This window comes from Chiroxiphia lanceolata, chromosome 20, assembly GCF_009829145.1.
Source record: "Chiroxiphia lanceolata isolate bChiLan1 chromosome 20, bChiLan1.pri, whole genome shotgun sequence".
Lineage (NCBI taxonomy): Eukaryota > Metazoa > Chordata > Aves > Passeriformes > Pipridae > Chiroxiphia > Chiroxiphia lanceolata.
Genome location: NC_045656.1, coordinates 5,253,771 through 5,281,702, shown reverse-complemented (window position 1 = coordinate 5,281,702; position 27,932 = coordinate 5,253,771). Strand labels below are relative to the sequence as shown.

General features: G+C 58.1%; 1 protein-coding gene across 1 annotated transcript; it reads left to right on the top strand.

The window, feature by feature from the left end:
• Window positions 1-27,423, top strand: SRRM3 (serine/arginine repetitive matrix 3). Its single transcript, XM_032707232.1, is given in 16 exon segments — window positions 1-147; window positions 8,031-8,260; window positions 11,393-11,494; window positions 14,658-14,792; window positions 14,900-14,980; window positions 15,358-15,387; window positions 15,794-15,862; window positions 16,148-16,183; window positions 16,874-16,924; window positions 17,030-17,130; window positions 17,613-17,788; window positions 23,264-23,589; window positions 24,242-24,471; window positions 24,757-24,895; window positions 27,114-27,252; window positions 27,254-27,423. Coding segments are annotated over 15 exon segments (1,920 nt in total). The 5' UTR covers window positions 1-147; window positions 8,031-8,036; the 3' UTR covers window positions 27,335-27,423.
• Window positions 27,424-27,932: the final 509 nt, after the last annotated feature.

Sequence of the window (27,932 nt, the reverse complement as noted above, 5' to 3'; positions counted from 1 at the left end):
TCAGCAGGGGCCGCGCCGGGGCCGCGCCGGAGGGGCCGCGACCGCCGCGCCCCCCCGAGCCCACCGCCACCCCCGGCACCCCCGGCACACCCCGGCGCCGACAGGGACCCCCTCCTGGGGCCGGACTCAGCGGGGCGGCGGAGCGAGGTGAGGCGCGGCCGGGCCCGGGGCTGCGGGGCCGGCACAGGGCGGGGGGGGCCGGGCAGGGAGGGGAAGGGGCGTGGGGGGCGGTGGGACCCCGCTGGGCACGGAAGGACGCTGAGAGGGGTGGGTGTGTGGAGAGAAAGGGCTTCCCCCCCCATCGGGTTATGCTCTCCGCGGGTAGGGGAGTGAGGACCCCCAGGGATGGGGATTGGGGGTGGGCTGGTCCTGGGGGGGTTGGGAATTGGGGTCCCCAAAGGGGCACGGGTGGAAAGAATGGGTGAAGCAGTGTTTCGTGGGTGCTGGAGCAGCTGGGGATCCCACGGGGAGGCGTGTAACAGGGGTGTCCCCCCGCGGGGTTTGATGCTTTAGGGGGTCCAAGATGATGTGAGGAGTCCGGAGACGAGATGCTTTTATGGGGCACGGGGGGTCCAGGGACGTGGATGTGTCAGGTGCTCCCCGGTGCTGGGGGGTGGCTGGGGGGCTCACACATCCTTCTCCTCCATGTGGGGAGACACGCTGGAAGGGGGACAGGGGGTGACCCCAGCAGTGGGGTTTTGTCTGGGAGGGACAGGACAGCTATGAGCCCCCAGCAGGTGCTGGTGCCTTGTGTAGTGCAGGTGGGAGATGAGGCCAAGACAACGGCTCCAAAGCCCCTCTCTCTGCAGCGTGGACCCCCAGGCTGTGCTGGGGAGGGTTTGGCTGATGAGATTTCAAACCCTGCGGGTGTTGTGTGGGGGAAGGAGAGGGGCAAGGCTTGGCAGGGGGAACCCCGGCAGCAGCCCAGCCGCTGGTCTTTTGGGAGTGTTTTGTGCTTCTCCTGCCCGGGACAGGGAGGTTTGTCCCCAGGGATGGCCCTTCAGGGGGCTGGTGGAGAGGGGTCAGGGCATGGCTCAGGTGGCTTTCAGGGGACACAGGTTCATTCATCCCATCCAGAGAGAGATTTCAGACTGGATGTGTCATTTCCCTGTGCTCCTGCTGCTGCAGGGGGGTCACCTGGGGGCTGGCAGTGTTTGAGGGTGTCTCAGGTTGATGATAAATGTCAGGGACCTTCTCTGGGGGTGCAGGTGGTTGTGTCCTGGCATATGGGTTTGTCACTGGCAGGAGCACAGGGACACCCCCACTGGGGGGGATTCTGGGGACAGGAGCTCACGGTGCTTGTGCCCAAACATCATCATAGCTCTGTCCCCCTCTGCCAGCGTGTTCTCACACAATGCCACCCCCTCTGTCTCACCTGCCTCCCCACTAAATCCCCTCTGGATCCCCCCTGAATCCCACCTGCCTTCCCTTGCCCCAGGACTCATCTTGGCAGCATGTGGAGGGAGAGATGGGGGGATTTCAGAGCCAGAATTTGGGCAGATTTTAAGGGAGCCTTTGGTCCTTGGTCGCTACTGGGGATGGTGAGCAGGGGGCTTTGCCAGGAAGGCAGAGGAGCCCAGGGCTCTTGGTTGTTTTTGTCCCTGGTGCCAAGAAAATGACTCTTTCCCCCCGAACAAATGTCTCGTGCCCTGGGGGGGCAGATCCAGTCATGGGTGGATGTGTGGCAGCAGGTCCTGGGAGGCTGCTGGAAGGGAGAGCAGAGGGTGCCCACCCCACACCTCTTGGCAAGGGGTGCCTGTGGGGTGCAGATTTAGTCCTGGCTGCCAGGGGTCTGCTGGATATGGGGGATCCCCAAGCCCCAAAGCCCTTCCTCCTCCTCCTCCTCTTCTTCCCTGTCTTCTAGCTCCCGTTTTCCCCGGCCAGGTGGCCCATGGCTTATATAATGTGCTCAAACCCTGGAATAGCTCCTCCCGTTACACAACCATCCAGCCAGCCATGAGGGGGGGGATGGTGGGGGGGATTCCCAGCTGGATGCTCCCCCTGCACTGGCCATGACCCCCCACACCTGCAGCACTCGGCCCCAGAGTCGTTTGCTGGGATTGTGTCCCCACTGGGGAAGGTGACCTCATTGTGGCAGTCATCCCCCTGCTCCTCCATGTGCTCAATAATTGCTTTTATTCGTAGTAGTTTTATTACTCCCCCCCTCCCCAGAGTGGTGATGGGCCTTGGAGCTACTTGTGCCTCCTCCTGACTCCTTGCCCAGCAGAGCAAGTGGCCCCAAGGATGCAAAAGCTAGGGGGTGGCTGCTCCCCTTCTCCATCCTCCTTCCTTATCTAACCACCTCTGGGAAAGGTCTGGCAGGGCATCCCCAAGGGGTTGAGGAGAGTGTGGCCAGAGGGCCATGGGGCTGGGGAGGGTCCCATAGGGTTACCCATCACCTGGACCCGCTGCCTCTCCACTCAGCATGAGGGGATTGCTGCTGTCACGTGGATGTGCTCCTCCTTTCCCTCATCCCTGGCTCAGGAATGGGGTCACTGCAGGGGTCCTGGGGGTTGGTCTCCTTTCCCATCGGCTCTCCTCCAGCCAGAGCTGAGAGCAAAGCTTGCTTGGCCTCCCCTGGGAGCCCAAGGGGTTCGGGTTGGAGGGGGGTTTGGTCTTTTTGGGGTCAGGAGTAAATCCCAGCTCCTCACCCTCTGTCGTGCCCTTTACTCTGGAGCACCTCCAGGGGAGCTGATGGATCTCTGTGCTCACACCCCTCTGTGGTGCTTGTCTGGTGTGGGGCTGGTCCCCACCCCTGGCTCCCCCATCCCTACATCCCCAAGCCAGGAAGGAGCCCGGTTGCTTAGCAACTGTTTAGCTTCTCCACCAGCCTCCTCATCTATTTTAAAATATATATATATATCTGCACAGACGTAGGTATGCACAGGCAGCCGCAGCTCCTGACCCCCCAGCCAGCATCCATATATTCTTTATTAATTGCTTTAAAGTCTGTGAGGTGTCAAATTTTGACTGGGCAGCCATAGGACAGGATCCCCTCAGCTCGGGGAAATAGGGGTGGAGGTGCTGGGATCAACAGTCACCAGCCCCTTCCTGCTGCCCCTTTCCATGGGCAGGATCCCTGTGGCTCGGGGCTGGAGGGCAGCGCTAACGAGCCCCAGGTCGGCCGCACTTTTAAAGCCAGATTTGCCTTTTTTCCTCATTCTTGAAGGTCTGACTCATGGTTTTTGGCACTGGAAGGCAGCTCCGGAGAAGGTCAGCCCAATTAATGGCAGTAACTCCGGACTTTTCCTCCTTGTAATTCCAGCCGGGTGTTTAGAGGAGGCCGACTGCCTGGCGGTGGTGTTCTGGCATGTTTTGTGTCCTGAAAAAAAAGACCTTCTCCCAGCTGTCCCCACGGCCCGGGTAGGGAGCAGCCTGGGATGGGGCTGTAAATGATTCAGGGACAGGGCTGTGATTTCGGTGGGTAGTGGTGTGTCCTGACGAGATCCTGGCGGGCAGGGGGAACCACGGGGATCACCCCTCTCACCCTGTCTGGAGCGGCTGGAGGGTCCTCACCTCATCTGGGCTGGCCCTGGCGTGTTGAGACTGAGCTCCGGCACACTCAGCGCACGAGTGGTCCAAGGAGCCGCCGTCCTGGGCTCGCCGCCCGCATCCCGTGCCCGCATCCCGTGCCCGCATCCCGGCACACGGGTGCTCGCGGCCGCCCTGCCTGGTGCAGCTGGATGTGGCGAGAATTAATGGAGCACCGGCCGGAGGCGGCTTTAATTAGCGCCGAGGCACGGGGAGGGGGGAGGATGCCCAGGGACCGCTGCCGCCTTTCCCCGCCGAGGGAGAGACGCCGGGAGAGCATCCAGGCACCCGGGAGAGCATCCAGTCACTGCCGGCCCCCCGCTGCCAGCCCTGCTCCCCCCGGGAGAGCGGCTCCATCTGCATTACAGCGGCAGGGCCCTGCGGCGGCTGCTGCCTCAGTGCCGGGGGGCTGTGGGCACGGCCGGGGTGCTGAGCAGGGCCCACGGGGGGATTTGAGCAGAGTCGGCTGGGAAGGGTCTTGTTCTGGGTTGGAAAATAAAAGGGCCAAAGCAGTTCAGTGAGATACCCCACTTTTTTCGCTCGTTTTCCTTGTTTTCTTCTTTCCCTTCGAGCTGGAGCTCCTGAACCCCTGAGCTGGACGAAGCCCATGTGGGACAGCCCTAGGGCTGGGACATGGGGACAAACACAACCCAGTGCCACCCCACCAGGTGCCTGGGGGTCACAGCCCTCCTGGATGGAAACCAGCAGCCCCAAATCCTGGCAGAATGGAGAGACTGGGCTTTGCACCCCTGGCTGGCAGGGCCTGTCCTGGCTGTGTGACAGGGGCACAGTGTGGTCTGTCTGTCCTTTGTCTGTCCTGGCAGTCACTAAGTTGGCACTGCAGGTGCCCAGGTCCTCCACACACCTTGGATGTGATTCAGCATGGCTGGGAAGGGAGGGAGAGATCTGGCATGTGGGATGGTCCCTGGCATGGGATGGGGATGGAGGATGGTGGTGGAGGATGAAGAGGATGGAAAATAGGGATGAGGATGGAGGATGAAAATGGAGATGGAGGTTGGGGCTGGGGGCTGGAGATGGTGGCTGGGGATGGTAAGGAGGAAGGAGATGAGGAAGAGCATGGAGGATGAGTATGAGCATGGAGATTGGGGATGAGAGTGAAGATAGGGATGGAGGATGAGTATGGAGGATGGGGCACCTCTGAACTTTTCCAAAAGCTCTAATGCAGGCAGCAGGAAATACCTGTGAGCTGAAAAGCTGGTTTGACCTCCCCAAGGTCCAAGGTGGTACGTGGGAAGAGGCTCAGGATCCCAAAACACGTGGGTGAACAGCTTGTTAATATGAGAAGAGAGGGATTTGCTCAGGAGTTTCCCTAGCAGCTCCAGCCCATGGTGCCAGGGGGTTTGGGCCCTCCTGGGTGGCAGTAAGGGAATTTGGGAAGTGGGGATGGATTCCAGTGACTGTCCCCAGCTACATCCTGCAGCCCTTAGGAGTCCATGGAGACACAGCACTGGCCCCAAGACACCTCCTGTCCCTCTGGGCAAGGCGGCCAGGCAGCAGCTGCCAGTGATTGATGTTTTATGGGTAATTACTGCAGATAATTAAATATTTAACCATCATCTTTATTATTGGGGTAGTGCCGAGCCAAGCAGGAAACCGCTGCTGTTTGGGCAGGGCCGTGCTGGTAAATTTGGGGCTGGCAGAGCCAGGTGGTCCCCGTGTGGTGGCCGATGGATTGAGGTGGTGGTGGTGGTGGTGGTCACTCTGTGTCCCTGAGCTGTCCCTTGCAAGTGCAGGGCATCTCTGGGGTCCTTCTTTGGGGATAGGGAGGGCACAGACCCAGCCTGGGGGACATGGGCTCCCTCTGTCCTGGTGTCTTGTCCCCATTGTCACCAGAGGTGTATGACTGGCTGTGTTTGCCACCCATGGTGGCCCCTGTTGAGAGCTGGGGGGGGTTGTGGGTGGTTTTCCCATTCCTTTTTTTTCTTGGCCATGCTGTGGCTGAGGCAGGGGGTTGGTGTCAGCTCTCACAGTGGATATTACTCACAGCTGAGGAGACACCAGGTTGCAACACCATGTCCATTCCCAGTCCGGCTCCTCCTTCCTGGCCCCAGTTGCAGGGGAGAATTCTCCAGCCACATCCTTTTCATGGAGCATTTCCTGGTGGATCTGCATGCTTCCCCCACCATGCAGCCCTCTCCCACAGGTACCCATCCAGCTGCTGGTTTATCTTCATCTACCTCCCCAGCTCTCTATCTGACACTCTCTCAAGGTTTCTCAGCAATGAATTTATCCACTGCTGGGCTCGGGATAAAATTAATTCCCACTGGGGAAAAGCAAGCAGAGGCTGCTGCAGAAAGCAGCCTCTCCTTCCCCTTCTCCTTCCCTGAGCCCCTCTGTGGGGGAAGGTTTCTCAGTGGGGACCTTACCCCATTCTTTAATTTCTTTCCTGGTTTTTGGCTCCATTTCCTGATGGAAGAAAGAGGAAGAGGAGCTCCCAAGCTGGGTTTTTGGTTGTTTGTTTGTTTTTTTCTGCAGCATCTCTCCCTTCTCTGGCCTGGGGCCACCCTGGGTTATGGAATGGTTTGGGATCAGGGTCCCCCATGGGCAGGGAGGGCTGAGCAGGGTTGTTGTGGGGCTCGAAATGTAGGTGCTGCAGGCAAGGGGGGACTGAGAGACCTTCCAGTTACTCTAACAGGGACAAGCATCCAGGGATTGCAGAGCCCTGGCTGGCTCCTGCTGCACCAGCAGGATCTCCCCTGTGCCTCTGCAGAAATAAAGGCTGCTGGCTCCCTCTGTATGGTAGTGATGGGGAAAAAATAAAAGGAAAAAAAGCTTTGTAATTAAGCACTCAGCTGCTGTCCTCCCTGGGCAGGCTTGTCAGGAGATAAATGACTGTGTGGGGCAGCCAGTGGCAACGGGAAAGCCAGGGATGTCCCTTGGAGATGCCACAGGGTGGGAGTTGCCTTCCAGCCAGCTGGGACCTCCACCACCCAGGGGAGGGCTCTGAGGCTTTTTCTCTCCTCAAACAACAGAGAAACATCCTCAAAGCCCCTCACAAGTAATCTGTGTTCCCACCCGGGCTCTATCCCACCTGGCATGGCCATGGAAAGCTCTGAACAGCCTGGTGTCCTGCTCGAATGGCAGAGCAGGAGTGGTGAGCCCTCCCTGGGCTCAAAATGGTGTGGATCTTTCCATGGTCCCTCTGTCCTCCCTTCATACCTGTGCTGGGCTGAGGGATCCCTCCTTCCCATCCTTCTTGGGCAGTGTGTGTCAGCCACCCAAGTGTTGGCTGCTTGCCACAGAGGAGACAATGTGCAGGCAACACCCATCCTTGGAAAAGCCTCTCCAGTAGGATCTGTGGGAAAGGAACATCCCAGAGAAGTGGCTGCTGGCAAAAGCTGCATCTTCAAGCCCAAATCCAGCTTGGAGAGCGAGGCAGGATGCTCTGCCTTCACTCCTGATCATTTCTCTTTGTGTAGGGCTTTGCAGGAGGTTTGTGCACCCAGGTGGTACCTCTGCAGCCTGGCCACGCTGGTAATTAAGGCAGCAGATCTCCAGTGGGATCATCCCATACTGGGAAGAGGGCTGGAGCACTTGGCAGGGGAGCTGGGGCATGGTAGGACAAGGAGAGTGAGGAATGGGTGCTCAGCCATGCGCCGATGGCCCGCGGGCACTGAGGCGGGGTTGTGTCTGGTTGATCCAGGAGTTTTGGGAGCATCTCCTCCCCCAGGCTTGGGGAGCATCAGCCAGAGCCTCGGCACGGCAGTGCTGCTCGGGAACGGCTGTCCTCTTCCAAGGGGTTATTTTTGGAGCCAAGTGAGGACACATTGACTGTGGTGGCGAAAGGAGGAGGCAGAGACACGTGAAGGTGAAGGAGCAGGGAGAAGGCAGGCGGACAGAGGCCGGTGGGGATCCTCATCTCCCCTTGCAGCTGGCACTAGGCCATAGTGAAGGGTGCCAGGTCATGAGCAGAGGGTGCCAGGCCACGGCCCAAGGGCATCAGCAGGCATTTGCTGGCTGGGCCAGACATCAGGATGTCCCATGGCTGCATCCGAACCAGCCAGTGCAGCTGTGGAATGCAAGGGGATATCTGAGGTCCATTCCTTTGCTGAGTGGGGATAGTGCCTGGGGTGTCCCCAGAGACCTGTGAGGATGGTTGCCCATCCCTGCTCCAAACCCACACTGGCTGACAGCAGGGTCTGTGGGGCTCAGAAGGACCCCTGCCCACTTATCCTGCTGCTGCTGTATAGTCCTGGGTCCCACACTTTGCCAGGTTTTTTCCATACAAGGCTGGCAGAGCATCCTTCTCTCTTTCCCATGAGCCAGCCCTCTTGGCAGGGTGATGGGAGTAACCCCAGCCTTGCTTTGTGGATGAGAAAACTGAGGCAAGGCACAGGAAGATCTCCCAGTCACTGTCCCCACCAACCTGCTTTTGAGACAAATTTTACCTTCAGGTCCTGGCAGGGTCCCCTTGCCCTCACGGGGTGGGTGGAGAACCAGGGCAAGGACTGACCCCCGACTCTTTCTCTCCCTCCCAGGTGATCATGGCTCTCTACAACAATGGGGCCGACGTGCCTTCGCCCCAGGAAGCCTCCAACGGCTTCTCCCAGCCCGGTGCCTCAGGAACGTGGCACAAGGGTGAGGAGGAGGTGCGGCTGGTGGAGCCCAGCATGGTGAAGAAGGCTCACCGGGAAATCCTGGACCACGAGCGCAAGCGGCGGGTGGAGCTGAAGTGCATGGAGCTGCAGGAGATGATGGAGGAGCAGGGGTGAGTGGCAGGGGAACTGGGAATGGGGTCCTTGTGACCCGCTTGCACCTTGTGCTTCCCCCTTTAAAAAAATACCTTGATGTGGCAAATGTGCCCATTTGGAAGTAAATCCGTTTTTGGGTGAACTGGTGGGTTGGTAGGGGGGAGGGAAATGCCTCCAAGAAACTCAGGCCTAGGAGTGCATCCACACCTATTGGAGGTTGGCCCCTCTGCTTGGAAATCTGGGCTCCCAGCCTGTCATGCAGGGAAAGCTGAGGCAGGAAGGAGGAGCAAAGTTGCTCATGGTTGTGCAAGTCATCAGTGCCACCCATCCTGTGCCCCCCATGCCTGGGGTGGGAGATGATCTGCCTCTGCCTTTTGTGTTGGGGAGATGAAGGAGATCAGGGGTTTAGTGCCAGGAAAGGCTCTTTTGGTGCTTTTTTTTGTCCCACCTTCCTTGTTCTTCCAGTTTTGGGCTGGTAGGACCCCCTCTGTCCTGCCAATGCCACGGCCAGGCACTACAAGCTTCTCCCCAGCTTTTGCTCTCCCCTTGGGAAGCAAAGGGCTGGGAGAACATGCAAGGGGCTGGAGAACATTCCTGCCTGGGTGGGCAGGAGATGCTGGGGGGCCAGTGAGGAGACCCCCATCCCTACCAGATGGACCCATGGCTGTGCTGCTGGCTGCCCCATAGCTCTGGCACCAGTCAAACATCCTGCTCCCCCTGACAACTCACTGAAACCTGATGGATGGAGCAAATTCTTTGGCACACGTGGGTAGATGGGGACTGGTACCAGCTGGGGAGAAGGAAAATGGATTGAGGGAAGGCTTCGCCAAGGCTTTCATTAAGAGTGCAAGCGTGACCTAGAATTAAATTGTCTCACACAGACTGGAATAGTGATTGCGCCTAATTTGTCATTATGGAAATAAATAAGGCTGACCTGGCGCTTTGGGGAGCCCAGAGCCTCCTGTCGGGTTCCCCCACTCTACTAGGGCTCTTACTACTCCTAGTATCATTACTACAGTGGGTAAGAGCAACGCTGCAACTGGTATTGTTGTTATTGCTGTAATTGCTTTGCTGTTATTAAGGCTATTAATAACGATGATGGTGGCGATACGCCGAAATGATAACATAATTACAGTAATAATCTTGGTCAACCTGGTTAATCCTCTCCCTGCTCTTCCCCTCCACGCAGGGGTTCTCTGGGAGGGTTCCATGGGAAGCACTCTGCACCTCCGAGGTTTCTGTCTGGCCTGGGAGCTGCATCCTGACCACGGCCTAGGGGGAGTTGTTGACAGGGACAGGGCCCCCGGGATGGATGTGAGTGTCAGCAGAGGGGGTTTTGCAGGGATTTATGCACTCCCTTGTTTCCTTAAAGGCGGATGGCTCCTCCTGCCTGCGCTGTAGCTCGCTCCAGGCTGCCTGCACCGTTATTCCCTGCCTGCAGGCTGGATTCCTTGTCCGGAAAAGAAGTGTCAGCATTTTTTCTTTCTTTCCCAAACCCACTCTATATGTTAAATGCAAAAGCAAAACCCCTTTGACGAGGTTATAAGCAGCACCAGAGGAATGCAGGAGGGAAGGAGCTGGAGAAGGCACTGGAGGTGCTGGGGGGGTGCCTCACCCTGGCCTCCTCCCGCAGATTTGCTAAAGGCCCAGCCATGATGGCCCATCTGTCACCTCCTGTTTGGCCTCATGTCCCCTCTCCGAGAGCATCAGCCGCATTCTTAATATGCTGCAGCAAATGCTCATCCCAGGCAGACATGTTCCTGCTGCCATGGGCCAGCTGATGGCCGTGGGATGGCCGTGGGATGTCCGGGATTGGTGTCTCATCCTTGCGGGGTGATCACACCGTGCCCAGCTGGGTACACTGCCACTGAGGCTGTGGGACAGAGCAGCATCTGGGGGTGCTGCCCTGTTTTTGGGGCCCCCCCATGCCCAGGTACAAGGTGAGGGGAAGCAGCCAGGCTGCCTCCTTGCCCTGTTAGCAGCCCTCCTCCTGCGTGGAGTCCGGCTGGGCAATTAATGAGAGCCCTTCAGCGCAAATGAGCTCGTTAATATTAATTCCCCTCTTCTCTCTGTTCCCCTTCATGGGCACTGCAGGGGAGGGTGGGTGATACCATGTGCTCCTCTGCACCCAGGGCACCCAAGGGCACCCCCAGCATTGTGAGGGGCATTACTGTCCCCAGCATGGGCACTGTGAGGTGCCAGCCTTGAGGACCAGAGGGCTCGGCCAGGCTGTGATACCCAGTTTTCTGGGCTCGTAGCAGCAATACTGATGGAATGTGATGGCAATGGTGGGTCACAACAGCCCGTGTAGAAGGGTGAGAACAAGGACACACAGAGAGCCTGACCCCTTCCCTCCCAGTGTGGCAGTGTGGTGGTCACATAGGATCCCCCTCTCTTTGCCCTGTCCTCGGGGATGATGCCAGGAGCATCATGGGTCTCTCCACAACATCCATCCATTGGGATGTTTTCAGTCGAGGAGATTGGGATGTTTGTAGTCAAGGAGGATGTCAGGTGCCCTTGTGCAGCCATGGGATGTGGCACAGGACCACCCGCCCAGGGCTGTCACTTGTCCCTTACCGGGGACACCTTGGGGATGGCTGGAGTGCCGTGATTTGCCATGGCTGTTCCCAGATGCCAGGGACAAAGTGATTAGTGCCTCTCGTTAATAAGCCTGCAGTGGCCTGAGTCAGCATTCAGCGTTAGCGCAGAGCTGGCTCGGCTGCCGGGACCCAGCACAGCGCAGGGATGAGAGAGGGAAACTCATGGTGGGATGGAGATCCTGGGATTGAACCCCTGGCACTGCTGAAAGGGTGTGGCAGCATGTGCCCAAAGCCTGGGACAGTCATGGGGAATGGCAACCTCATGGTCATCCTCTTCTTTTACCCCTTTCTGACATCCCTTCCTCTGCCAAGCACTTCTGGGAGGAGCAGGCAGGAGAGAGGAGGGTATAGAGGGTGGTGGCAGGGGGCCAAACAGAGATCCTGCTCTCCTCCAAGCCCTGATGACTGTCACCATGCCACATCTCCTTCTGACCAGCCCATTGGGCCATGTGTCAATCCCAAATGACAAAGGTATGGAGGTCACCAGCAGCTCCCTGGGGAGCCCACGTTCCAGCCATGGCAGCCCTGACCGCATCTTTGCCCATCCAGGTACTCCGAAGAGGAGATCCGGCAGAAAGTGGGGACCTTTCGGCAAATGCTGATGGAGAAGGAAGGTGTGCTCACCAGGGAGGACCAGCATGGGCGCCAAATGTGAGTGAGAGAGCTCCCAGTTGGCTCATCAGTGTGTCCTTCCTGTCTCTCATCCCAGAGAGGCCTCTCCTGGGTGGCAATGGCTCAACAGCAGGTTGGCTGCTGTTCTGTAACCCTAGAAATATTAGTGTTATCAGTAATAATAATTAATAATGATAATAATTTCTGTTGTAAGGGGCTCAGGCTGGACAGGCAGGGCTGAGCCTGCTCCTCCTCTGGACAGACCCAGAGCCTGTATCTCCATCAGGCTGATACAACCCCAAGGAGCCCCAAGAAAGGAGCTTCTCCAAGGAGCTCCTGCCCTGTTCCTCTGCCTTCTAATCACTCTTCATGCTGCCTGGTCCTGGGGGCCTCCATCTGCCCTGAGAGGGGTTTGGAGCTCAGGTTTGGTGTCCAAAGCAGCCCAGCTGCTGCTGGGAACGTGCCAGTTGCTTCTCCTGCCCCACACAGGACTGTCCCCAGCCTCACCAGGGTCCGCCCTGGCTCAGTGATGATTTATCTGCACGATGCTTAATGGCCCAGGCAGCGTGGCTGGCCTGGCGTGCACCATCCATCAGCCTGGAAACCAGGTCACTTGGGACAGGAATAGAGAGTGCAGGTTCACTGAATATTAATGCTTCATTAGGGTCAGGAAATCAGGGCGGGGGGGGGGAAGGCAGGGAAGCCGTGGTGGCAGGGAGAGCCTTCCTCACACCACTCCACTGGCACAGCAGGCAGGGACGGACACAGGGACAGACGCATGGACGTGGCTCTGCTGTGCCTGCCCGGGATGGGCTGCATGGCCTTGGGGCAGCGTGAAGCATTCAGAGTCCTTCTCCAGGCAGGAAAAAAACAGTGGATGGGGAAAACCAACCTGCCCAGGCCACAGAGCATCAAGCCTGAGGTGTTAACAAGTGGCCTTTGCTGGTGGGGGCAGGAGTCATCTCCAGGGCATCTTCCTGGCAGGCTCGTTAGGGCTGGCATGGTAAGGAGCACCTGGGAAGCTGAGGGTGTGTTAAGGTTACCCAGGCAGCCCTGGCTGTCACCTTTACAGGCTTGGTTTTGCAAAACGAAGGGTAATCATTAAAGATTAGCCCCAGGGCTAAAAATAATAGTGCTGAGCTGGAAGGAGCAGTCTCACAGCAAAGGATTGCTCGGAGGAGAGCAAAGCCGGAGGCGCTTGAAGGAGGATGGTAGGAGCTGGGTTCAAAGGAGGTGGCTCTTCAAGCAGCAGGAGGATGTCCTGGGTGCCAAAGGTCTCTGAGAGATCAAGAGGCTGGACAAGGGAGTTAAATAAGCTTAAAATAAGGAGCCTCATCCCTTGTGGTGGCTGGGAGAGTGCTCAGCAGAACATCTCGTGGGCTGGTCCTGCTCCAGCACCTCTCTGGGTTTTTACAGCTCGGTCCTTGGCTGCCGGGGCTGTGAGTCTCAACCAGCTGATCTCATTTCAAAGCTGAGGTGAGAGCTCAGCATCATCTGCATAACTCCCCAGGGGAGACTGAGGCACTGAGCAAAGCCATGGCCACCTGAGTCCCTGGCTTTGCTCTCTGCACTCTCCCAGCTCCCGTCTCCGTGTGCACAGCCCGGTGGTACAGCCCAGTCCCCAAGGAGAACCGCTTGATAGACAGGCTGGTGGGATTACAGACAAAGGCAAGCGTGTGCCGGGCAGGGAGGGATAATTGGAGCAGCACAAGCTGGTCTTGAGCCGCTGAGCACAGCTAATGGGTGAGATGCTGGCAGCAGGCTCTGGTGTGGAGCACTGCCTGCTCGCGGAGCAGAGGCACACAGGGAATTATCCCCGCTCGCTTCTCTCTTTTCCTCCTTCCCCCCCACTTCCCATGGTTGGGTGGGTGGTTGAAAGGCTGCTCCTGCCCTTGGGGCATGGCCAAAGCAGGAGTCACTTGGAGAGGACCCAGAAAGCCATGGCTGCAGTGCAGAGGGGAGCCTGAGACCCGCTTGAGCGATCGCCTGTGATTAGGAGGAGGGTGCCTCGTGCGTAGTTTCGCTCCAAGACATTTTCAATTGGGTTAAACAGCCCGTGGCCTGCCTGCGGCCAAGGATGCCAACACGTGCTGCTCTCAGATTTGGTCTGGGGCTGAGGGCATCCATTCACTCAGGCACTGTCCAGGCTGCCAAGGGAGTGATGCTGCGGGGGCTGCACTTCTCCACCAGTGTCCCTGGCTGCACACCTCCAGGATGGGAGGGGTGGAGCAGCACATCAGGTTTCCGAGGGCAAATCTCCCTTGGGAAGCAAACACCTGGGCTGGTTTGATGCTGAGCACCCTCCAGGCATGGTCCCATCCATTACGGTTCCCTCCAGAGCATCTGGATGGCCACATCCCTCCCTGAGTGACGTGTCCTACATGCCCCCAAAAGCAAAGGAGAGGCTCCCTGTGGGGTTTGATGCTGCTCCTGGATGGCACAGCTGGACCAGGGAGGTGGAGACAACAGGGAGAGATTGGGCAGGGGCTCCTAGGACCCTCCTACTCCAGCTGCCAGACCTCTGCCAAGCCCTGCCCACAGCCCCGGTAGTCAATGGCAACCTCATGCTGGTTTCCATGGCAGTGGGAAAAATTAATGCTGATGAAGTCACTCAGGAGGGAGAGGAGACCCTGATGGCTCAAGGTATGATGCCCCCCCCCCCTCACCTGGCCAGGTGGGGACATCAACCATCAGCTGCCTGAAGCTCCTGTGCTGAGCAGGTGGCACACTGGGGCACCGGCCTCAAAGCCCAGATTATCCTGGGCAGCTCCCAACTGAGTTCCCAAGTTTCCTGCCAGCTCCTCTTACCCTTATCCAGCCCCACAACCCACCTGGGCCGATCCAGCCTCCAGCTCAGCCCCAGCACTTGGGCAATGACAAAAGGGGCTCCCAATGCTGCTGAGGCTGGATCCTGCAAGGAGAAGGTGGCCCGAGCCTCGTGGTGTCCCTGTGCCAGCCCCGTGGGGATCTGGAGCCCCAGGAAGACCCTAAGAAACCCCCCACCACGGGACTTTGCTGTGTGGGGACCTCAAGGGATAAGACCAAGTCCCCTGGGGATGCTGTGTTACCTGGGGATGCTGTGTTGGAGGGGATGCCCCCCAGCCGCTACAGCTGCATTGGGGCTGCCCCAGGCTTCCCCCCAGCCGGTGGAAGACAGGGAATGGGGATCCCCGAATTAATCCCGCGCTTCCTCCTTTGGCAGCGTGATAGAAAACCACCACGGGGCGGACGGGGAGGAGTACGCGGTGGAGTATCCCGACTACGGCGAGGGCTGCCTGCTGCAGTGCGACTGCTCGGCCGAGTGCTACCGCGAGGACAGCGGCCACCGCGAGTACAGGTCCGCGGGGATTTCGGGAATGGGCGTGCACGGCATCCCCGTGCAGGGATACAGAGACCAGGGAGCTGGTCCCTTCTTCCCCCGACCCTGTATGCTGTGTCCCACAGGCTGAAAAGGCGCTCGAGTAGCTCTACCTCTCCTCCCCCCAAGAAGAAAAAGAAGAAGAAATCGGGTCACCGCCGGAGCCGGTGAGTCCCCGGCTGTCCCCGCGCTGTCCCCTCTCCCAGGAGGGCAGCTCTGCTCCCAGCTCAGCCTTTCCCCAGGCTCTGACGGGGCAAGTCCTCCCACTTTAGTGGTCAGTGCCCCTCCAAATATGCACCCTTAAGAGGTGCAATGCATCTGCATGTGCTGATATTGCAACACGCACACATGTGCACACACCTCCTGCATGCACTGGTCCGTGTGGGGAAGGAGCTGGCTGCTGCAGGGCACAGCACCGGGCAGGATTTGGCTCTGTGAAGGGTCTGGCTCCATCTACTCCCTGGTCCCCTCCCTGGCTAGCACTGGCTGCCTGGGCAGATGCTGTCCCTAATGTTCCTTTTTTTCTCTGCCTTTCCCATGGCAGCAAAAAGAGGAAACCTGGCTCGGAGCGCAGGTGAGTGTTCACTGGGCTGGGTGGGCTGTGGGGTTCCTGCTGGGGTTGTAAGCCCGGGGGCATGGGCTGGCCTTCACAACCCACTGTCCCCCTCTGAAATCCCAGTGGGAACTGGTCACTTTGTCTCCTGCTGGAGGCTGTGGAGCCCACGAGGTGGCAATGAGACACAGCAGGATTTGAGCAGTCTGGCATCAAAGGCATCCAGAGCCCTTCTGCCAGAAGTCCCTTTCTGTCACCAACCCCAAATCCCCCAGGAAATAACTTCCATGAGATGTTTGTGCATCCCGTGGGATGGTCCAGGGAAGTGTGGGGGTGGGGGGCATTGGCAGTGGGACTCCCCTGGGCCACAGGGATGGGGATGGGGAGTCCCTTGCCCGTCCCTCAAGGGCACCCACTTCCCCCCCAGCTGCGACAGCTCTTCACCCATCCGCAAGGAAAAGAAAAAGAAGACTGGAAAGAAACACAGACGTGACAGGTAGGATGGACACCGTGGCAGGCTGGGGACACCAGGCATGACTGAGGACCATGGGGCTGTTTGGTGATTGCCCAGGCCCTTGGGCTGGGGTGGGATTGAGGCATGGATAGGGATGGATGCTGATGACTCTTTATGAAGCCATCACCGCTTTACAGCTGCTGTCACCTGCCCAATCCAGCAGCCCGTCTTGGGGCAACACCCTTGTCCTTGTCCCCATCCCCTGGGGCTGCTCAGCTGACCAGGTCAGTGTGTCTCCTTCACCTCTGCCTCCTCTTCATCCCTCAGATCTGAGTCAGGGTCACGGAAGAAGAGAAGACACAGGTAAGAGTGACGTCTGCTGGGAGCCAGCCCACTGCCACCAGTGCTGGCTGTCAGCTTCCCCTGCCAGAGACCCCCTGTTCCCTGCCTTCCTGCTGTCCCCCTCCCCTCTGCTCACGGTGATGGATCCCCTCATCCCATGGCTGGACACTGCTGTGTGTCCTCCACCCTTGGGCATGGCACAGGGCCACTCTGGGTGACTGTGGGGTCCCACATGGCCCCTAATGTCCCCTAGGGAAGAAAGGGGGATCCCAGGCAGCCATGGCCAGGACAAACCCTGGCTGTTGCCCTGCTCTGCAGATGCCTTCTGGCAGCACTGCTGTTCTAGGGTGAAAGAAGTGAAAAACAGACAAAGAGTGTCTGGGAAAGCAGAGGGTCTCAGAGGAGACTGATGTAGGACAAGACAAGTATAGGGTGACAACGGGCCCAAGCCCAGAGGATGCTGAGCAGAGCCAGTCCCCCCCTTCCCACTGCCACCCGCTCCTGCCTGACCTCACCAATGGGCACCTGACCCCGTGGTCCTCCCAGCGCCATCTGGGATCCCCACTGTGCTTTGAATCTCAATGAATTCCAGCTCCAGACCATGCAGGTTCTTCTCTCGCTCCTCCTGCGGCCTCGATGCCTCTGGGGGAGGCTGGGGAAGCCACCCCCAGGTGCTGCCTCTGCTCCTGAAATTTCCAGCTCTCCCCGCAGGTCCCGAAGCCCCAAGAACAAACGGAAAGAGAAAAACAAAGAGCGCAAGAGGTGAGGGGCCGGGACGGCGCGGGGAGCGGGGTGCTGTGTCCCCCCTGCGTGCCCCAGGGGCGGACTCAGCCCTCCCCCCGCGGCCCCGGCCGCCCTCTACCGCAGGTCCCGCAGCGAGTCCCCGGCCTGGCGCTCGCACCGGCGCAGCTCCTGCAGCTCCCACAGCGCCTCCCTCTCCTCCGACGACAGCGGCTCCAAATCCCCGGCAGGTAGGGACAACCCGGGACTGCCCACGACCAGCAACCCCCAGTCTCGGCGATGTGGGCTGGAGGGCAGGGACAGAGATGTCTGTGTGGTGGGCACCCCGATGTGGTGGAGGGCAGGAGGTGGGTGGCAGAGGTGTCCCCAGGGATGGGGACCTTTGTGGAGGTGGGTGGCAGAGGTATGCCGGGGATGAGGACCCTTGGGAATGGAGGACAGGAGGTGTGTGGCAGATGTGTCCCGAGGATGAGAACCCTTTTGGGGGGATGGAGGGGAGCAGGATGGTGCTGCAGAACCTCTGGAGGGTTTGGGAGAATCCCAGGCGGGGGTTCAATTTTTGACTAGAGAAAGCCCAAAACACCAATTCTCCCCCCATTTCTGGCTTTGGCGAAGCCTGCCCCGCAGCCTGGGCTGCTCTGCCGGGCCGGGTGGAGGGCGGTGCCGAGCTCAGGGCTGGGGGTGCCGGCGGCTCACGGTGCTGTGCCCCGCAGGCTGAGCCCCAAGCGCCGGCAGGATGGTCCCAAAGGCAGCAGCGCTCGCTCCAGCCGCAGCCCGTCCTCGCCCTCGCCCCAGCGCTCGGCCTCGCCGCACCAGAACGGGCACAAGGGCAGCGCCCAGAACGGCCGCCACAGCCACGGCGCCCCGCTCCCGGAGCCCTCGGATGTACGTAGGCTTTTCTTGGATCACTCTTCGCTTCCCTCCCTCCTCCCTCCACAGGACTGCCCCCCTGCTCTCCTCTCCGCTCCTTCCCCACTCGCTCGGCTCCCCGCCCTGCCCAGCCGGGGCACACGGGGGAGATGCACTCACCAACCCTGCACTGGGTGTACGGTCTCCCTGGGGGAGCCAGCCCGTCATCTCGGGGCAAGGATCAGGGCAGCCAACAAATCATCCCTCCCCCAAAGCCGCACATTGCCCTGCAGATGTCACCCCCGAGGCGATGGCTTGGCAGGCCAGCGACACCGCCAGGGTCACCACTGGGCTCAGCACCTACCTGAGAATGAGCCCAGACAGCCAAGAAATGGGTACAGCTGGAAAATTCGTTTCCCCACCAGCCCAAACCCTCCCCAGTGCCAAGGGGCTGACACCAGTGCTCAGGACTCCAACACCCAATCTGGCGAGGGTAGAGTTCGGAGGGGATTTGGTGCTGGATGCTCAGATTTTAGGGTCCCCATGGCAGGTGACATTGGACCTAAGTGTCCCTGGCTCTGCCTCATTGTCCTGGGATGTCCCAATGAAACCTGGGGGGCTACTCTAGTGCTGAGTGGACAAAACTCTAATCCTGCAGGACAGAGGGCCAGTCCCAGTATAACCAGTGCCAGGATGGCAAGGAGCCTGCTTTGGCTAACAGGGACTGGAGGCAGAGCTGACTGAAGGCAGTGTGCTGCATGACTCCACTACTGGGGGGCACACAGGTCCCCACTCACCTCAGGGAACTTCATTCCCATGGTGAGGTGCTGTGGGCACACTGCCAGGCTGGCAGCACCCTGTGCTGACGCCCCAACACCTGCAGGGCCAGGGGCACCCCGGAAAATGGGGCCAGGAGCCCCTTACCCCATACCCACCTCCCCTTCACCCTCCCCAAGCCCAGCACCCCCCCAGCAGCACCCAGCACCCAGCCCATCTCTTGGAGCACCTCTCTGCTTTCTTCTTTCCTGTGGTTTTGGCTGGGGTGTGGGGGGGTTCGGGAGCCCCCCAGGCACCCGGCTCGCCCCGCTCTCCCCCTGCCCACCCCCCAGCATCGCCCAGGCCAACGAGCTCCCTTGGCTCTCTGGCACCAGCGGGACTTTTCTCCAACAACTTTCTCTCTTTCTTTCTCTCTCTCTCTCTCTCCTCCTCTCTCTCTCTTCTTCTCTCTCTGGTTTCTACTTTTTATTTTTTTTTCTTTTTAATCCCATCGTGTTTTTCTTTAGCCTCCCATTTGAAAAAAACCCAAACGGTAATATACACTTCCATTTCTTGCTCAGCAGAAGCAGGGTGAGGGGGAGGGAAGGGCAATGAAACGTGCTTTTTTTTTTTTTTCCCACCCCCTTGTTTTAGTTTCCTTTCTCATGATTTCTTTTTTTTTTTCCCTTGTGGTGTACAGAAATGCAAACGATATATATTTCTCTTATTTTCATTTTCCCCCCCCCCGTCGTCGTCGTGTTGTTCTAGAATTTTTTGCTTTTGTGTGTGTTTAATGTGGAGAAAGAAAAAAAACAAACAACAACCCAAACCCAAAAACCAGATGTGTTTTCTAAATATTTACGACCACTGAAACATTGTATTTTCCATTTCTATATTTTGAACAAGGAATTTAAAAGGGAAGAGAACCCAGCAGGCCTCCACTGCAAAAGAAATGGGCTTGTTTCCATCTCATGGAGCGAATTGCCCTTTTCCTCCTCAAATTGGCTACTGTCCCGTGTCCTCAGCTGGATCCTGCTGCCGTGGGGATGGTTTTCCTCCCTGGCTGCAGGATGAGGCTGCTGGGTGCTGGGTTATCCGAGCACCCTGCGATCATCCCACACCCAGCTACCCATATCCTGCATCCCGGCAGGATGGGTGCTGAGCATCCTTGGTACCCAGCTCCTTTCCCATCTCCTGCAGACCCCCAAAGCTCAGCCCATCCTCCAGATGAGCTGTGTATCCCATCAGCACCCCCCCAGAGCCACCGGGAGCAAGGGGTGCCCCGGGGCGCTGCACGGTGTTACCTTCCCTTTTAAATACCCAGTCCTGTCTCCATCCATCCCTGCTGCCTTCCCAGCCTTCCTCCTGGGTCTCTCCTCCTCCTCCTCCTTGCCCACACGGCACCTCCAGCCCCTCTTTCTCTCCGGTTTTCTTTGGGCCAACACAACCCAACACCCCTCGCCGTGTCCCACCTCCATCCGTCGCCTTCCCTGCATGTTATCCGGGACTTTGCCATGTTATAGAGTGACTTTTTAAGACTGAACTGCAGCCGGGTTACAGGCACCAGCCAGCAACTCCCCCCGTGGCCGCCCCGCTCGGCGGCTGGCCACAGCCTTTCCACTGAAAAACAAACAAACAAAAACTAACCAAAAAAAAAAAATTTAAAAGCTAAAGAGACCGAATTTTAAAAATTAATTAAAAAAAATTCTAAGCAGAGCAAACGGGATTAGCCGAGGGGTCTGGATCGCCGTACTAAAGAGTCCTTGTCTTTTTCCCATTCTGCCCTCCAAATGTGGAGATTATTGTTTTCTTTTTTATTATTGCATTCCTGTCACTGCCAATTCCGAAGGTAGGTATTTCGTCCACCTCTGCACGTTCACTTCTGCAGATGAGCCTGTTGAAAAGCACCGTAGCTTGATTTAATGTTATTTTCTCTTTCTTTCTGACTTTCTTTTTTCTTTCTCGCTCTCCTTCTCTGTCTCTCTTTCATTTTGTCTCTTTTTGGTGGCTATATATGATTTTTTTTGGTTTTGATTTGTACGGTTTTCCCCAGTTAGCTGCAAAGCCAATCTTCTCTTACGTTCTTAATTTATATTTTTTTGCCCTGTCCACGTAATATTTTTTTCTTTCTTCCCCCCTTTTCTCTTCCCCGTCTCCTCGTGCTGTCGGTAGAATGCATTTCTGTGTCTTTCAGCCCTCCGAATTTGTGTTCGTTTCCATGCAGGGGCTGCTCCCTTTGAGTCCCCCCTTAGTGGCCCAGTAACGAAGGCAAACGTAATTAGTGAGAAATAGGGGCAGTGGCCAGGGGTGGGAGTGGGCACAGGGGGGTTTGGGTTGAATGGATGGGGCAAAACCTGAGAAATCTGGGGAGATGTGTGGGTTTAGCCCCTCTTTGGGTCATGATGGGGGAAAAAAAAACCAACTCAGGAAAAATACTGGGAGGCTGCAATGGGGAAAGGTTGAAATCTTCATCTGTGGAGAGGCAGGTCCAGGGAATCACATTCCCCAGGAGCAGGGGATGGCATCCCAGCCCTGGATGTCCCATCCCCACAAGTGCCCAGTGTGTGTTTTCCCTTTTGGGCTGGGTCTTTGCCGATTTGGGTTTATTTGGGATGCTTTTACTGTCGTTGCCTTCCTGCACGCCTGGGCAGGAGACTGCGGGTTTGGGTGGGAGCCCCACACCCCACAGCATGGCCAGTGGCACCAAAATGCTGCCCTGGGAAAGAGGAAAACCCTTTCTTTCTCTCTTCTTCTTCTTCTTCTACTTCGTCTCTCTGCTTTTATTTTCCTCTGCTGGGACACGGGGCTGGGAAAGGGCTCAGCTGAACCCCCCCTGTTCTTTCCCCCCTCACTGCAGCCATTACAACAGCAACAGATTTTAATAAAAAATCCAAATCCTCTCATTTGGCTCCAGCTTGCTGCTCTGTGGCTGGAGGGGTTGGCTTATCCATGGGGACAAGGAGGTGGGGTGTGGAACAGTCTGGGATGCTCAGGGATGCAAATGGTCGTGACCCTTTTGCAGCATCTTTGTGGTGGTCCCCAGAATCCCACCCCTTCACCCTTCCTGCTTGTTTTTGGGGGAGAAAAGTGGTGTCTAGGACACAGTGGGGCAGGTAGAGAGAACCTTATCCTTGAGGATTCACCAGAAGTATTTGAGGCATGGGGATGGCACAATCCTGGCACCACCCCAATCCCCCTGAACCCTCTTCAATCCCTTCAGCTGGACTCCCTGTGCAGGATTCACCCTTCCAGGGATACTCAGGGACCTGGTGTTGGGCTGTGGCTGGGGAAAGGAGACCCTAAAGCCAGGGGTTTGCTGGCTTGGTCAGGGCTGGTGGTGCAGGAGCTGTTTCCACCCATCTTTTGGTCTAGTGATGTTTGCAAAGATGGGGAAAACACCCAGGCAGCATTTGTGGCTCAGAGGAGCTCGGATATTTGGGGGCCCAGGGCCAGACAAAACCCCCTCAGTCTTGGTGAGAGCCTGGCTCGGGGCTTGGCCACGGTGGTGGCCCAGGGTTTTCCCTCCCTGTAGGAGAAGTGAGTTGGTTTGTTTTATTTCTCCTCTCTCTGGCTCTGTCTCTGTCTCTCCTCCTTCTCTCGCTCTTTCTTTCTCTCTTGCATTTTTGTGAATCTAATGATGCACTTATATGCCCCGCTTTTCCCTTCTTCATACCTTACCTACTAAAGGAGGAAATGCCACTTTTTTGGTAAGTGGATGTTAACCAAGAGGGACTTAAAAAAAAAAAAAAGCATATAATGGAAAAAAATAATAAAAAAAAAAGGAAGCAGAAAGCAAAGTCTGTGTTGAGTGCTGATGAGGACTTAGCAGTTCCCTGCAGAGTCACAGCTAACAGCTCAATGCGTGTCCCAGGAAGAGCTCAGAGACATTCGTTTATCTCAGTAACGAGGACATTGTGAAGTTTTGCTTTGTTTTTATTTATTTTTATTTATTATTTATTTATTGATTGATTTGATTTGGATGGTTTTTCTTCTTTCTTTATCTGTTGGTTTCTTTTTTTGCCTTCTCGTCCCGGCCCCCCTCCCCTGCCTTGCCCTCCATTGTCGCTCTGTGCCGTTTTTCCTCGTTTCCGGATTTGTTTTAAGCCGAAAGCCGTACTATCGATAAAAACTACACGTATCCGAACATATATCTCTATATATGTGCATGCCTCTGTGTGAGCAGACCCCATCACCTCCAGCCCTCTTTGGTTCGACCCCTTCCCTCGGCTCAGTCTGATTTACTCTCCCCCACCGCCCCTCTTCCCTCCTCTCATCTTTTCTTTTCCCTGCCCCATTTTCCTCCCTTCGTTTGGGTTTTACCCCTCTTTCCCCCCTTCCTTGGTGGGGCGGGCGGGCACCAGGGTTTGCTTTATCCCTTCTCCAGGTGTTTTTTGGGGGGGGGTGGGTTGTTTCTTTCCCTTCAAGCTCCCTCCCTGACGACTTGGGGGTTTTCTTGGATTTATTTATTTTCCTCCCATCCCGCCCTTTCCTTTGGGTTTTTTATTACGATTTGAGTTGAGTTATATTTTTTTGGCGTTTTGCATGCGGAGGTTTGCATGACCCACGTTGTTGAGGGCGAGAGGAAGGTGCAGAGTAGCGTCTGTGTAGCCTGCCTTATGCGATGTGCATTGACGTTGTGATCTGCGCCCCCGGCCCGGCGCCCCCCGTTAAAATCCCCTTTCTCCTTCTTTCTTTCTTCTTCCCCCCTCCCCTTCCTCCTTTCTCTCCTCTCTCTCTCTCTCTCCCCTCTGCCAGAGGCCGGCCTCGGCGTCCCCGTCTCCGCGGGCTCACGGCAGGACGGAGCCGCTTTCCCCCCGCGCCCGGGGGGGCCGACACGGTGCCCGCAGCCCCCGGTCGCCCACGCCGGAGCGGGGCAAGCACGGCCACCGGCATCGCTCCCGCAGTGCCTCGCCGCCCTCCCGACACCGCGGCCAGAGCAAGGGGCGGCCCCCGGCCCCCCGGGAGCCCCCGCCGGCTCCTCTCAGCCCGCCCGGCTACAGCAGCGACTCGAGGGTCGGGCGGCGGGATCGCAGCCCTACCACGCCGGCCGGCCGACAGGAAACACGGCGCAACGGGAAGAAGTAAGGGAAGAACTCCGGGATGGGATCGTTTTATCACTGATGGGATGTGGGAGCTGGGTTGTGGTATTTGGGGTGCAGCCCCACGCGGGCACCTTGAGTCCCTCCAAGGGAAGCTCTGGGGTGCGAGCTGGGGACCTGGGCTGGGTTGGGATGCTCAGGGGATGGGGATGAAAATGGGAATGGGAATGGGAATGGGGACAGGGATGGGGACAGGAATTGGGACAGACATGGGATAATGATGGGGTTGGGGGAGGAGGAGGAAGGGGATCTGGAAATAAAGAAATAAATTTGAGTTTGGGTTAGGATTATGGAACAGGGGTTAGGTTGTGGATGGGGACAGGAACAGAGATAGGGAAGAGCCACAGTGGGTCAGTGCTAGCTCACTGTGGGAAGGATCATCCCTGCAAGGGTTTATGGCAGCTTGAAGGGCAGTGCCTGGATGGCTGTGTGGAATTACAGCATCCCACAGGATGCAGGATCCCAAGTGCATGAGCACCCCACGCTTTATAACCAGAGATGTAGCCCAGCCAAAAACTGGCATCATGCAGGTGTGCCCACTGTTCTCTGTGGGAACCTGGGATCTCTGGCTCCCATGGGGATATCCTGCCAGCCAGGATGAGACATGAGGCAGTGCTGGGATCTGCCTTCACAGGGTGAAGGAGAGGCACCACCGGGGCCGGCCCAACAGCAGCTCAGAGTCGTCGGCCAAGCACTCCCGGCACACGTCGGAGCGCAGGAAGAGCCCGTCACCCAGCCCGGGCCAGCGCAGCAGCTCCTGGAGCTCCAGTGGCTCTCTCTCCAAATCCCGCTCCCGCTCCGGGAGGAAGAGAGCGGACGCAGCCGCCTCCCGATCACCCCTCGCCGAAAAAAACCCGCCAGCAGGTTCAGACCAGGGGGGACTTCAGCCCAGGGACACCAGAGGTGCATGCGTGGGCCCAGGGGACACCACGGGTGCCATCAGTGGGCTCAGGGAGCATCTGTGGCTCATGGTGGTCCCAGCTCTCCTGGGGTTTGGGGAGGGGTCTCAGGTCATGCTGGTGGCACTGAAGCACAGCTCCAGGTTGCAGTGTCAGCTGCTGCAGGGGAGCTGCCTGTCACAGGTGTCCCTGGATCCCACCCGGGATCCCAGCCCGCTCCCTGATGCTCCTCCTCCTCCTCGGGGTGTAGAGAGAAGGGACAACGAGCCCCGAACACGTCACGGTGATCCCGATCCCACCCGCGCCCGGCGCCGCTCCAGGAGCTACTCCCCAATCAGGAAGAGGAGACGTGACTCCCCCAGCTTCATGGAGCCCAGGAGGATCACGAGGTGGGTCCTGGCACGTGGCAAAGGCTCTGCCATGTCCATTGGCACGTCCCAGGGCTGAGCTCTGCCATCAGCCGGCCCCAAAGAGCATGTGGGTGGGGGAATGGACAGGTAACAGATGGATGGATGGACAGATGGATGGATGGGTGAATGAATGGATGGATGTATGGACAGGTGGATGGGTGGATGGACGGACTGACAGATGGATGGATGGATGGATGGATAAGTGAATGGATGGATGGATGGATGGGTGAATGGATGGATGGATGGATGGGTGAATGGATGGATGGATGGATGGGCAGACAGATGTACAGATGAATGGATGGATGGATGAATGGATGGGTGGATGGGCGGATGAATGGATGCATGGCTGGCTGGCTGGCTGGACGGACAGACAGATATACATATGGATAGATGAATGTACAAACAGACGGGTGGATGGATGAATGAGTGGGTGGATGGGTGAGTGGCTGGTTGGATAGGTGGATGGATGGACAGATGTGCAGATGGATGGACTGGCGGACAGACGGACAAAAGGATGAGCAGCTCTGCTGATGGACAGATAACCCTGAGGGTGACCGGGTGAATCAGCTGGCCCAGACAGCTGGATAGCCAGACTGCCTCCAATACCACGACCTTCTGATCTCTTCCTATTTCAAGGCATGAAAACAGGAATTAATTTTAATCCGGCTGTGCATATTCCAGAAAGACGCACATCCGCAATCACATCTCTCCTCTGCCCTCCAAAAGCCAGTTTCTCCTCCTTGGGATCCTATTGCCTCAGGATCCCAAGCTGTAAGACAGGCAGTATTTCATGCCAGACAAAACACTGTGTGCATAGTAGCACCTCGTAACATGCAGCGCTGGCAGCGGGGCCGTGCCGAGCCGAGATTACTCCTTCCTGACCTATTTGTCTCTCCTGCTATCAGCTGGGAGATCAGGGGGCTGGATTTTCAGAAATCAGCTCTGCCTCACTTTGAGAGGGATTTTGTTTTGCCTGGGCTGGGCTGGAGTTGTCAGGAGAGAGGACAGGAGGAAGGACAGGAGCAATACTGCAGAGCCCATGGGTTAGGGCTTCCTGCAGCTCTTCCCAATGTATGCCCTTGGAAAGAAAATGTGCTGGGAAATCTCGCTCCCAGCCCAGAGGAAGGTTTTTTCCCAGCCCGAGTACCACTGTTTGGTTTTCCATCCCTCCTGCTCCATCCTGGTTTTGCCAGGATGTCCCCAGGGAGATGGCAGGGCTCAGTTGGAGGGCACAGCCTGCAATCCCTGTGAGGACTGTCCCCCCATCCCTGCAACATCCCTGGCATGGATGGGGATGGCAGACCCAAATCTGCTTGGGGTTCAGGAGGAGCAGAGCCATTCCTACAAGGCCTAGAGGCGGTGTGGGGAAGGGGCAGCTGGGGGAACACCCCCAGCCCCCCCTTGCCTGCCCCATAGTCCAGCCAGAACCCCTAGGGCTTTTCCTTGCCCTCTGCCCTGTCCCCAGTTCCCATCATCCCCCCCACCACCACATGGTCCTACCTCAGTGATGCCAACCTCTCCTTTTCCATTTCATCCCAAGGTCCCTCTCGGAGAGCATCGCCGCCAGCCTGGCTCCCAGGGTAACCTCCCCCCTTCCTCCTCCTCCTCCTCTTCCTTCTCCTCTTCCTCCCGGACCCTTCTATGTCTCTTCACACCTTAGGACGCCCTCGGCACCCGGTTGCCTTCAGGCCGTGCCTGTGGCTCTCTGGTCCCACTAACACCAGGCCGGGAGAGGGGGCAAGGGGCTGACTCCTGATGTCTCTGCCCCCCGTGGCCTCCATTCCCACTGCCCCCGTGCTTCCCGTATCCCTCCTCTCGCTCCGGCGCCGGCGGGGCCGCAGCTCGCCTCCCGCTAATCCCGAACGTCTCTTTTTCAGCAGCTTTCAATCTTTGGTGTCTGGGAAACACAAAGGCCACATTAACCTGCTCACTTTCTGCCCTCGACGCTGCCTAATCCAGGACTAACACCCCGGGGGGCGAGGGAGGGGGGGGGAACTGGGAAGGAGGAAGGGGATGGATGGAGGGGGAGGTGACGTCGGGTGGCCGCATCCTGATACCCCGCAGCCGGTCTGAGCCTGGTCGCGGGGATGCTCGGCTTCCCTGGGTGGATGCTTGGCCGTGCCGGTAGGTCCAGTGCTGGACCCCCTCCCCGAGCTGCCGCCGGGGGCCTCACTCGGATCCCTTTTTCCGTTTGCAGTGCTCGCAAGCGTCCCATCCCCTACTACCGGCCCAGCCCCTCGTCCTCCAGCTCGCTGAGCACCTACTCGTACAGCCGGAGCCGCAGCCGCAGCTACGACAGCTACAGCTCCAGCCGCAGCCGCAGCCGGACTCGCAGCCCCCCCCAGCCGCTCCCGCAGCCCCAGCCGCATGCCCCAGCTACAAACAGCCGCAGCAGCTTCGGAGAGCGCCGGCTTCTGAGCCCCCCCGGCACCCGGCCGCAGCCCCCCGGCACCCCAGCTCTGCCCCCTCCATGCCTCCTGCGCCCCAGAAGGGGACGGGGACCACGGGGAGGTGGAAAAGAGCCGGAGGATGCTAAGGACGGACCTTGGCGGCGGGGGAAAGCGCCGACGGAAACGAAGGGGTCCTTGCGTCGCCCATGGAAGGGGCGGTTCCCTCCCCGCCCGGGGTGTTTTCGGGGGTTCGGGATGGGGAAGGGGAGGATGTCTTCTTATTTCTGCGAGTGCCGGGGCGGGGTCGGGTGGGGTGGGCGAGCACAGAGCGAGGGAACAAACGCTCAGCAGAGGACTTTGGGGCGAGTGGGTAGGGGTGGCTCGGGGCCTCCCGGGACCCCTCCCTGTGCTTTTTTGGGTTGGTTTGACTGTTTTTAGCACAAGAATCTCCGGGAAGGGGGGGGGGGGGCGTGGCAGGCTCAGCTGGAAGGTGTGCTGCCAACCAGAGGTGAGCCCCTGCTTTTTCCCCATTGGAAGTGTCCCCACAGTGTCCTGGGGGCTGGGGGCACCATGAAACACTTTGGGGTTCCCCCAGACCTGAGAACATGCCGAGCCATGGATGAACA